Below are 12,185 nucleotides of genomic sequence, written 5' to 3'. Positions count from 1 at the left end.
ATGATTTATGGTAAAACTATCATAATGCTTCTATATTAAGAATTAAATTATATTTTTTTTTATTTATTTAAAAAATAAAAAATTAATTTTTATATGTTAAATTAAAGAAAAAATTAATTATTTTGTTAAATTTATTTTCTATTTTTATAGTTAAAAATTGATTCCTGTACTTCAAAATAGGTACAAGTGGTATACTACATATAATTATCTAATTATTCTACTAATTAAAGATTAATTTATATTTTGATCTAACGTGTAAAGATTAATTTGTCAATTCTTTATATTTATTTATCGTTCTATGAAAAAAATCCCTAAAAAGCAAAAGAAAAAAAAAAGGGATTCCATCTACAGTTCCCTTTGTCGTTCAGGGCAGACCACACAAGCTTTACCTTTTGCCACATATATCTCTTGTTTTTGTGAAAGCTCCATCAATGAGCCCCGTACCCCCAAATTTTCTCTCCATTTCTTAACTTCATTTCCATGTCTTGGTGAGTCTCTTCTCTTTTAGTCTTCATTATTTTTTCAATGTTTACAAGTGTTAATGGCTTGTTTAGTTTCAAATCCTTGGATGCAATTGATTTTCTGAGCTGGGGATTATTAAAAGACTAAACTTTTTATGGTAAAGCTTTTTTTTTTGAAGATCCAAGTTTGGTTTTTGAGTAGGTATTAAAAGACCCTTTATTGAAATTTCCATGGATACTTTACTTAGAACACATAGCAAGCTTGAATTTTCAGTTTTACTCCACGGGTTTTCAGAAAAAGCTTGTAAAACCCACCAAGAAGTTAAGTTTGTTCCTAAGAAAAGAAGAGTCCCTAATGGTTGTGTTAAGGTTAAGGCAAGTAGTAGTGCTCTTTTAGAGTTAGTCCCTGAAACTAAAAAGGAAAATTTAGAATATGAACTTCCTATGTTTGATCCATCAAAAGGTGCTGTTGTGGATTTAGCTGTTGTTGGTGGTGGTCCTGCTGGTTTAGCTGTTGCTCAACAAGTTTCACAAGCAGGACTTTCAGTTTGTTCAATTGATCCATCACCAAAATTGATTTGGCCTAATAATTATGGTGTTTGGGTTGATGAATTTGAAGCTATGGATTTGCTTGATTGTCTTGATACAACCTGGTCTGGTGCTGTTGTGTATATTGATGATGGAAAAAAGAAAGATCTTGATAGACCTTATGGAAGGGTTAATAGGAAACAGCTTAAGTCGAAAATGCTGTTAAAGTGTATATCTAATGGTGTGAAATTCCATCAAGCAAAGGTTATTAAGGTTATTCATGAGGAATCAAAGTCTTTATTGATTTGTAATGACGGTGTTACGGTTCAAGCTACTGTTGTTCTTGATGCTACTGGATTCTCGAGGTGTCTTGTTCAATATGATAAGCCATATAATCCGGGGTATCAAATGGCTTATGGAATTCTAGCTGAGGTTGAAGAACATCCTTTTGATGTTGAAAAGATGGTTTTTATGGATTGGAGAGATTCGCATCTTTCCGATAGTAAGGAGTTGAAGGAGAGAAATAGTAGAATTCCCACGTTTCTTTATGCGATGCCCTTCTCGTCAAACCGAATATTTCTCGAGGAAACTTCTCTAGTTGCTCGACCAGGCTTGCCTATGGATGATATCAAGGAAAGAATGGTAGCTAGGTTAAAGCACCTAGGAATAAAAGTTAAGAGCATCGAAGAGGATGAGCATTGCGTCATTCCAATGGGCGGTCCCCTTCCGGTTTTACCCCAAAGAGTTGTGGGAATTGGCGGAACAGCGGGAATGGTGCACCCGTCGACGGGTTACATGGTTGCAAGAACACTAGCAGCTGCTCCAATCGTTGCGGATGCTATCGTCCGGTGCCTTGATCCGGGAAAGAACTTGATGGGAGACAAATTGTCTACTGAAGTATGGAGAGATTTATGGCCAATACAAAGAAGGAGACAAAGGGAATTCTTCTGTTTCGGGATGGATATTCTACTTAAGCTCGATTTACCAGCAACGAGAAGGTTTTTTGATGCGTTTTTCGATTTGGAACCTCATTATTGGCATGGATTCTTGTCATCTAGATTGTTTCTCCCAGAACTCATAACTTTTGGGCTATCACTGTTCTATCATGCCTCTAATACCTCTAGGTTAGAGATTATGGGTAAGGGAACTGTTCCTTTGGTCAACATGATCAATAATTTAGTGAAGGATAGAGAGTAAGATGATCAAAAGGTAATCCATTTATTGCATGCTTTAAGTTTGTTGATGGGGTTGCATATCATTATATAGTTGAATTATGAGAATGAAAGAACACTGTAATTTATTCTTCATTCATGTACACAAACATGTTTGTTCTATCAAGCGGACTACTGCATTTTACTCCAAATCTTATCCATATATTTACTGGTCTTCAATGGCTATTCATTAAAGGAGTGTATCATGATGTTCCTTGAAGTATTCGTGTTTACACCCATGTCCAACGCATGTTTGGATAAAGGTTTTAGGCAAGGATATTCCAAATATATGGAAAAACTTGGAAAAAGTTAATATACTCGTATTTGACTCTTACACTGTTGTCCGACTAACATAGTATATTATAATTAAAGTAAGCAGTTGGCAATATGGAAAATTACTTTACTTGCCTTGTTTTCATTTAGTGAGAATTAGAATTGATGATGAGTCGGGTCACCTGATTTGAAGGTCTATTTGAAAAGTAGAAAGAGTTGGTTAAAAATATAGGCTTAAAAAAATGAACTTTGACAAAAAATTAATGCTCATTTTCTAAATGGGTTGGGTCACAATAAACTTTTTTCAATTTGGGTTCAAATTTGCAAAAAAAAAAAAAAAAACTTCTGCTATTTTACTGTTGTTTCTATGGTTTTTCTATAATATTATTATTATATTGTTACTATATTTTTATTATTGTTTGAATATTATATAATTCTTATTTTATTGTTAATTTTTTTACCATTTTAGAAATATTTACTTGTTAAGTTGCACGATAGAATTATTTAAGTATAAATATATTTTTTAATTTGTTGGTAAATATTTATTTTAATGTTTTTAGTGTGTTTAATGTATTATATTTTAAAAATTTTTTAATATAAAAATAATAATATAAAAAAATTAGTACAAGTCGGGCTGGGCTCGAATTTTAGTATTTTTATTCGGACTGGATTTCAGTAAAATTTTAGGTTCATTTTTTGGATCGGTTCGGGTTTAAGCTTGGAAACTTAGCTTAAAATTTTATTAACACCCGGCCGATGATCACCTCTAATGAGGATTGCAATTAAGTTTACTTTCGTTTAAGGGTAAATTACACTAGTAGTAACTTAACTATTAGTAATTTTTTGGTCAATTATTAGAAGTTTTAAGATGATCATTTAATTATTTAATTTTATCTTTTTTGGTTATCAACATGCTAATGTAAAAGTAGAAACAATAAAAAATCCAAGATTATTTGAATGAAAAAAATTATGCAAAATTTATACATTTCAAATAAATATTATATTGAAACTCAACTATTTTAGTCTTAATATATGCCGCAATACATGTTTAGAATTCGTATTTATCTTTTTAGTTCTTATTTTTTTATTGGGAGTGTAATGTACCTTTTATGGTGTATTCAACATTTTTTGTTAAAATAAATTAAATGATGGTAAAGGGAAAGAAATATTATTTTAATGAAAAGAAACCATCGCAGCATAAACTTGTTTTAAGCAATGAAAAACCAAAGGAGAATAGGCTAAGCGTGGCATCTTAGTAAAGAATATGAGTGAAAATAATAGATTATTTTTTAAAAAAATAATAAAATGAAAATAGTATAAATTACTAAAAATAAAATATAGATTTCTTTTAAAATATAATAAAAGAAAAGGCTAATAAGGATTAATGGGACATTTCAAAAGAAAAAAAAATAAAAAGATATTTTATACGTATAGATAAGGATTTATATTTAATGCGTTTAAAGTATATAAGTTTGATTTGGCGAAGCTTGGTTGAGCGAAGCTTGAGCCTTAAATGGTGAAACCCAAGCTTAAATTATATTTTAAGTGAATTTTTTTTTGTTCAAACTCAATTTTAGGGTCTTATAGTTTTGTTTAAATCCTCCCATATTTTAAGTGGAGATTCAAGCTTTGGCAAATAATAATTCTTAAACAAATATATTCTCTTATAATATATTTCATGGATGAAGTCTTAACAATACCAAACTTGTTACCATAAAAGGTACAAGGGTGATGGGATGAATTCAAAGGTAAACCAAGCTAGTATCTGTGAGTAGTATAAACCTTAAAATTCAACTACTTGGAGTCATATCTACAAACCTACTTACTCATCTTTGTAAATGACCAACCACCAGGACCAACCAAGGCATACAATTATTCAAATGCCTGAGGCAGTGCCATGGGATTTCATCGAGGAAAAGAGGGATGCATTTAAGTCAGCCCTGTATGAAGTCCAAAACCAGGGACCATTACAAGGTTCATGGCAAGGAGCCAAACCATTAATACAAAGAGTTTCACCACTCTTACTCAACACGAAGGCTGATTTCAAGAAATGTTTCGAACCGAGGCTGGTTGCCTTCGGCCCTTTGCATCACGGTAAACCCGAGTTCATGCGCTCTGAGCAGGTCAAGCTTAAATTCGCCGCTCGCTTTGCGCTTGATAACGGTTATACTGATGATCAAGAACTGTTCTACAGAGTCATGGCGGAGATAGGTGATTTGAGGAAGTGTTATAACCCGGAGGACATTGCTGCTTATAACGATGAAAGGCTAGCTTGGATGCTGTTCGTAGACGGTTGTGCCGTGTTGTGTGCGGTACGTTACGTTGTGGAAGGTAAGTTTGATGAGTTGAATACAAAAGCAGATCTTTTGGTATTTGCACAACTTGATTTGTTTTTGCTAGAAAACCAACTTCCTTACAAGCTGCTTAAGATATTGATTGGCTCAGCCAAAGATCCCAAAGTATGGAAACAATCAATCACAGAGTTTATAGCTCAGAACCTTATGACAAACATAGAGCAGGAGAGCAAACATGTAGATCATAATAAAGATTATGCGCATCTTTTGGAGCGGTTTCGTGACCAACTCCTGACTGGGGACAAAATGAAAAGAGACAGTAGCGTGATGGGTCGGAAGCTGTTGTCCTGGGGAGACAGCCGCAAACATAGGAGAACGTTTCGAGGGGTAAAGGAGCTTAAAGAATCGGGGGATACACGTGAAGCCGAGCACGACGAACAACCTCAAGAACATCTCCTTTTATTGCAACTACTTGGGGAAACTGATGATCCCGCGCTTGTTGGTGGACGATTCGATGGCTTCTAAGTTCTTGAACTTGGTAGCTTTAGAGATGTGTCCGGATTTCAAGAATAAGTTCGAGGTCACATCGTACTTATGTTTCATGGACTCGCTTATTGGTTCAGCAGATGATGTTAAGGAGCTGCGAGTTAGTGGCGTGCTGCTTAATTATTTGGGCAGTGACGAAGAAGTGGCTGAGCTTTTTAATAAAATGAGCAGGGATTTGGTGCCGGACCAAAAAAGGTACTTTAAGGTTACAGAGGACATTCATAAGTACCGTACTAATCCATGGACGGCTGCCTTGGCTAAAGCTTATTACACCCATTTTGAGAGGCCATGGACTTTCCTTGCATTTATGGGTGCCATTATGGGGCTTCTTTTCTCTGCTATTCAGGCTTATTTCTCGTTACCACAGAACAAGAGTTCTCCTTGAAACCAGTCTTACAAAGTGTACTTTCAATACTCTGTTTTTGTTTCTATAATATTCTATTTTTATTAATAGCATACTGTATCCTGTCTTGTCTCCATTTTTGGCCAGCATTGTGCCACATTTTCCACTTTGGTTTATGATTGTCTTATGGAGTTGTTTGGTTTCAGATTGTGTATCTGAATAAACAAATCTTGGTCTTCATTCATTAATAATGTATATCAATGCATGAATTAATTTATAAATAATTTTATAATATTATATTACATTTAAAAGAGTTGATTAAGTCAGTCGGTATCACTTCTCAATTGGGTTTCAACTTAATTATAAAATCATAAAAAAATTCTTATTTTTACAAAGTAATAGATATCAATGTTTTTGGTTTTTCATTGGTTTTTCATCCGATTATTGTTATAAAGTTTAGCTTGAATGTAAAGTTTAGTATCTTTGGTAATATTAATTCTCACACCCCATTTCTCCTTTGTTTTTCATCGGCTAAGAAAAGAATCAAAGGTAGTTAAAAAGCACCGATGTAGATTGACATATTCTTTCATTGGTTTAAACATGAGTATTCTTGTTGATTTTACAATCTGAATTTAATTTTATTCGAATTGGAAGTAATATTCAAATAAGAATTTTCCATTAAATATACAAATAAATCACCGATAAATCCAGTTACAAAAGCCAGTTTTTATAATCGTTTTAGAAATTAAAAAAGAAAATGAGTTACAACATGAAACCAAACAATCCCTTATTATAAAACAAAGTGGAAAATGTGGCACTAGGCTGGCCAACAATGGAGGCAGGATATAGTATATATACTATAATAAAAACAAATGGTTAAAGCACTGTTTAAAGGGCTGGATTCAAGGAGTTTAACCACTTCTGTTCTGTGGCAACGAGAAATAAGCTTGAATGGCAGAGAAAAGAAGGCCTATAATGGCACCAACAAAGGCAAGGAAAGTCCATGGGGTACTAAAATAGGTGTAATAAATTTGAGCCAAGGCATCCGTCCATGGATTGTTGCAGTACCTATGAATGTCCTCTATAACCTTTTCGTACCTGGTCTGGTCCGGCACCAAATCCCTGCTCATTTTATTGAAAAGGTTGGCCACTTCTTCATCACTGCCCAAATAATTATGCAGCATGCCCGTAACTCGCAGCTCCTTAACGTCATCTGCTGTATCAATGAGTGCGTCCATGAAACATAAGTACGATGTGACCTCGAAATCGTTCTTGAAATCCCGACACATCTCTAAAGCTACCAAGTTCAAGAACTTGGAAGCCGTCGAATCGTCCACCAACAAGCGCGGCATCATCAGTTTCCCCAAGAAGTTGCAAGAAAACGAGATGTCCTTGAGGTTATTCGTCGTGCTCGGCTTCACGTGTATCCCCGATTCTTTAAGTTCCTTTATGCTTCGAAACGTTTTCCTATGTTTGCGATTGTCTCCGCAAGACAGCAGCATCCGACCAATCACGCTACTGTCTATCTTCATTTCCTTCCCTGTCAGGAGCTCGTCACGTAACCGCTCCAAAAGGTGCGCATAATCTTTATTATCAGCTACATGTTTGCTCTTCTGCTTTATGTTTGTCATAAGGTTCTCAGCTACAAAGTCTGTGATTGATTTTTCCCATATTTCGGGATCTTTGGCTGAGCCAATCAATATCTTAAGCAGCTTGTAAGGAAGTTGGTTTTCTAGCAAAAACAAATCAAGTTGTGCAATTACCAAAAGATCAGCTTTTGTATTCAACTTATCAAACTTGCCTTCCATACCATAGCGTACAGCACACAGCACTGCACAACCATCAACGAACAACATCCAAGCCAGCATTTCATCGTCATAAGCAGCAATGTCCTCCGGGTTATAACACTTCCTCAAATCACCTATCTCCGCCTTGACCTTGTCGAACAGGTCATCACGGTTAGTCTCGTTCTCATTCACGAAGAGAGCGGCGAATTTAAGCTTGGACTGCTCGGCACGCTGGAGCTTGGGGTTACCGTGGTGCAAAGGGCCGAGAGCTACCAGCCTTGGTTCGAAACATTTCTGAAAATCCGCCTTCATGTTGATTAGGACAGGCGAAACTCTTTGTATCAAAGGTTTGGTTATTTGAGGAGATGTTGGAAGTTGTGCTTTTCCTTGGTTTCGGACTTCATGCAAGGCTGAATCAAATTCCCTCTTCTTTTTCACCATGAAATTCAATGGCTCTGCAGGCATTTCGATAATTGTATCCATTGGTTGGAGGTAAATCTACTAGGCATTAAAGAGAAAGGTGAGTAGGCTTTATTTGTTACCTGGTATGGCTCCAAGTAGCTGAATGTTAAGCTTTATACTACTTAGAGATGGTAGTTTAATTTGTGTTTCTATGGTAACAAGTTTGGTATATTACTATGCTTTATACTTTATTGAAAGAGTGATTGTTAAGACGAAAAATTGTAAGATAGCAATATTCAAACTTTAACTCACTTAACATCTTTTTAAATTTATAATATATTTATTCTAATTCACTGCGGGCCCTATAACCTACATAGACCCAAACTCTCATGGTGTTACATATCATTATATAAATTATTATATAGTTGAATTATGAGACTGAAAGAACACTGTAATTTCTTATTAAATTTCTTCATTGATGTACACAAACATGTTTGTATTCTATCAAGGTCTTCAATGGCTATTCATTAAATGATTGTATGCTTGAAGTATTCGTGTTTAATATTCATGTACAACACTTATTCAGATAAAAATTTAAAATAAAAGATATTTCAAATATACGAAAAACTTGAAAAAAATTAACTATACTCATATTTAATTTTTATATTTAAATTCGAGTAACATAAAAGCATGGTATATTATAATTAAAGTAAGCATATTGCAGATGTTACAGGTTGGTAATTGTTTCGATTAGTGGAAATTGCATTTATGTTTGCTTTCATTTGAAGGAAAATTATATTCGTTGTAATTCAACTATTATTAAAATTTGTTGGTAATTTTACGATTCATATTCAGGATTTATGATTGTCCCTATTGAAAATGTCGTTTTGAAGGTTAAAATCACATTTTTCCCACAAAGTACCTTACTATTTCACTCAACACTTATTGATAAAAATAACTTAAATGTTGATAAAGGAAAAAAGGATTGTTTTAAGAAAAAGAAGATAAACATTGCAGCATAAAGTTTTTTTAAGCAATGAAAAACTAAAGGAGAAAAGGCTAAACGTGACATCTTAGTAAAGAATTTGTTGGTCGTGAGGGTTGGTCATTTACAAAGGTGAGTAAGTAGGTTTGTAGATATGACTCCCAAGTAGTTGAATTTTAAGGTTTATAGTACTGCTCATAGATAGCAGCTTGGTTTACCTTTGAATTCATCCCATCACCTTTCTACTTTTTATGGTAACAAGTTTGGTATATATAAAATACATATATTTAATATTTATATGCTTTATACCTTTTTTAAAGTGGGATATTGTTAAGACTTCATCCATGAAAATTGGAATAAGTTTTTTAGTGGTTAAATCCTTCTCTCTTCTAATTATTACTTACATAGTTTTTATTTTATTTTATATATATTATAGGTGAATATATCTGTTTAAAAATTGTTATTCGTCAAAGTTTAAATGTCCAGTTAAAATATAGAAGGATTTAAATAAAAGTCTAAGACTCGAAAAATGAGCTTGAAAAAAATGCTCGCTTATAATATTGTTTGAGTTTGGGTTTTATGTTTAAAGTTTGAACTTTGCCCAACTCAATCCGTTTTATATTTTTGTATTATATTACATAAAAAAGTGCTAGTAAATATCAAATAATAATAAAATAATAAAAATTGAATTATAAAATAATAATGAAAATCAAACATTTTTTTTATAATGAAAACAAATCTTTTAATTAATACTAAATGCTGCTTGAATGATAATGTCTCAATAAGTGATTATCAAATTAAAATAAATGATAATATGTGACAATTTTATTTACAAATAATTATAATTATAAATATTTTATATTTATTTAAAAAATTATTAATTTTCAATGATTTTTAAAATTAATCATTACTTTATTCATAGTTTATCTTAACATAACTCATTAACTATCTCCAAACTTATATACTTTCAATACATTTTAGGATCGGCCTTTTAAGACTTTGCAACAGTTTATCGTCTATCTAGGTTGTTTAGTTAAGGATCTCAACTCGACTGAAAGATTTTGTTTATAGACTTTACAGAGTGAGAGTGTCTCATTCATCATGAAAATCGAAAATTTTACACATGATAAAATTTGAACTTATTTATATCTCTTGATATATAACACTTCATAAACTTATCTAGACGGTATCGAAAATTCTCAACAGATTACCATACATATACATGTCGAACTCAAAACCTATTATTCTATTAGTTGATTTTTTCTCTTAATTATCATAATATTTGAACTTGAAGATTTTAGTTAGCATAATATTTGAACTTTGGTGAAGCTGAACTTAATCACTAAAGCAATACTAGATTATGGAAATTTTTGGAACAATTTTTTAAAAAACTAATTATTAAATATGAATCTAATTGAAATAGTAAAGTTTGAGATATTAAATTTTATAATATATGTATTCGAATCTAAATTTTATATGAAAAGATAAAATTACCCTTAAATAATATTTATTGATTTGTAAAAATAAAAGATATTAAATTGAGACCTAATTAATAAGTGATTCCAACTCAATCAATTTTTTAAATATATTATAATATAATATCATAAAATTAATTCATATTTTATACCATCAACACCCAGATTTGTTTAGAGCAATCAAGATACACAATCTTGAAACCAAACAACTCCTTGAGACAATAACTAACAAAATTTTTTTAATGAAACCAATCATAAAATATTCAACATTTTACCATACAAAGATAGACATCCAAATGTTTAGATAATATTATCTACATATGAAAGATCGATCGACTGATACATATTGCAAACTTTCCTATCCATCGACCTGCCTTATTGGCTTTAGTCGCAACACCCCTCCATGGATTGTTGCAGTACTTATGAATGTCGTTTATGACCATTTCGTACCTGGCCTGGTCCGGCACCAAGCCCCTGCTCATTTTTTTAAAAAGCTCAGCCACTTCTTCATTCTTGCCCAAATAATTATGCAGCATGCCCGTATCTCGCAGCTCCTTAACGTCATCTGCTGAATCAATGAGTGCGTCCATGAAACATAAGTACGATGTGACCTCGGAATCGTTCTTGAAATCCTGACACATCTCTAAAGCTACCAAGTTCAAGAACTTGGAAGCCGTCGAATCGTCGGCCAACAAGCGCGGCATCGTCAGTTTCCCCATGAAGTTGCAATAAAAGGAGATGTCCTTGAGGTTGTTCGTCGTGCTCGGCTTCACGTGTATCCCCGATTCTTTAAGTTCCTTTATGCTTCGAAACGTTTTCCTATGTTTGCGACTGCCTCCGCAAGACAGCAGTATCCCACCAATCTTGGTATTTTCTGTCTTCATTTCCTTCCCTGTCAGGAGCTTGTCACGTAACCGCTCCAAAAGGTGCGCATAATCTTTATTATCAGCTACATGTTTGCTCTTCTGCTCTATGTTTGTCATAAGGTTCTCAGCTACAAAGTCTGTGATTGATTTTTCCCATATTTCGGGATCTTTGGCTGAGCCAATCAATATCTTAAGCAGCTTGTAAGGAAGTTGGTTTTCTAGCAAAAACAAATCAAGTTGTGCAAATACCAAAAGATAAGCTTTTGTATTCAACTCATCAAACTTGCCTTCCATAACACAGTGTACAACACACAGCACTGCACAACCATCAACGAACAACATCCAAGCTAGCTTGTCATTGTCGTAAGCTTCAACGTCCTCCGGTGTATAACACTTCCTCAAATCATCTATCTGTGCCTTGACCTTGTTGAACAGGTCATCATGTTTAGTACCGCTGACATGCACGAAGCGAGCGGCGAATTTAATCTTGTACTGCTCGGCACGCTGGAACTTGGGGTTACCGTGGTGCAAAGGGCCGAAAGCTACCAGCCTTGGTTCGAAACATTTCTGAAAATCCGCCATCTTATCGAGTAAGAGTGGTGAAACTCTTTGTATCAAAGGTTTGGTTGTTTGAGGAGGTGTTGAACCTTGTGCTTCTTGGTTCTGGACTTCATGCAAGGCTGAATCAAATTCCTTCATCTTTTCCTCCAGGAAATTCAATGGCTCTGCAGGCATTTTGATAATTGTATCCATTGGTTGGAGGTAAATCTACTAGGCATTAAAGACAAAGGTGAGTAGGCTTTATTTGTTACCAGGTATGGCTCCAAGTAGCTGAATGGTAAGCTTTATACTACTTAGTTTAATTTGTGTTTAATTGATCCCTTCATCTTTGTACTTTATTATGGTAACAAGTTTGGCATATTACTATGCTTTCTACTTTTTGAAAGAGTGATTGTAAAGATGGAACATAGTAATTAAGATGGCAATATTTAAATTTGAATTTACTTAACATTT

At 33.6% G+C, this 12,185-nt stretch overlaps 3 protein-coding genes across 3 annotated transcripts; 1 reads left to right on the top strand and 2 right to left on the bottom strand.

Annotated features, from left to right (window-relative positions):
* Positions 1–310: 310 nt before the first annotated feature.
* LOC107954454 (lycopene beta cyclase, chloroplastic/chromoplastic) lies at positions 311–2,352 on the top strand. The gene has a single exon (XM_016890013.2). It carries the CDS (start codon positions 693–695, stop codon positions 2,184–2,186), a length of 1,494 nt encoding a protein of 497 aa, XP_016745502.1. The 5' UTR covers positions 311–692; the 3' UTR covers positions 2,187–2,352.
* Positions 2,353–6,315: 3,963 nt separating this feature from the next.
* On the bottom strand, positions 6,316–8,001 carry LOC107954453 (UPF0481 protein At3g47200). The gene is made up of 2 exons (XM_016890012.2): positions 7,467–8,001; positions 6,316–7,388 (listed from the first exon to the last, which is right to left on the bottom strand). Exons 1-2 carry the CDS (start codon positions 7,924–7,926, stop codon positions 6,568–6,570), a joined length of 1,281 nt encoding a protein of 426 aa, XP_016745501.1. The 5' UTR covers positions 7,927–8,001; the 3' UTR covers positions 6,316–6,567.
* A 2,618-nt stretch (positions 8,002–10,619) lies between these two features.
* Positions 10,620–11,906, bottom strand: LOC107956109 (UPF0481 protein At3g47200). The gene has a single exon (XM_016891853.1). The coding sequence runs from the start codon at positions 11,904–11,906 to the stop codon at positions 10,620–10,622; it is 1,287 nt and encodes a 428-aa protein (XP_016747342.1).
* Positions 11,907–12,185: the final 279 nt, after the last annotated feature.

The sequence above is a fragment of the Gossypium hirsutum genome, chromosome A13 (assembly GCF_007990345.1).
Source record: "Gossypium hirsutum isolate 1008001.06 chromosome A13, Gossypium_hirsutum_v2.1, whole genome shotgun sequence".
Classification (NCBI taxonomy): Eukaryota; Viridiplantae; Streptophyta; class Magnoliopsida; order Malvales; family Malvaceae; genus Gossypium; species Gossypium hirsutum.
The sequence above is the reverse complement of the archived record's forward strand: the minus strand, read 5'-3'. Positions and strand labels throughout refer to the sequence as shown.

Bases quoted from the DNA above. Each gene is read 5' to 3' on its own strand.
- LOC107954453 (XM_016890012.2), bottom strand. From the start codon at position 7,926: ATGGATACAATTATCGAAATGCCTGCAGAGCCATTGAATTTCATGGTG. The intron at 7,389-7,466 runs GTATGGAAGGCA...TGTTTTTGCTAG, and splicing joins GCTGTGTGCTGTACGCTATG to AAAACCAACTTCCTTACAAG.
- LOC107956109 (XM_016891853.1), bottom strand. From the start codon at position 11,906: ATGCCTGCAGAGCCATTGAATTTCCTGGAGGAAAAGATGAAGGAATTT.
- LOC107954454 (XM_016890013.2), top strand. From the start codon at position 693: ATGGATACTTTACTTAGAACACATAGCAAGCTTGAATTTTCAGTTTTA.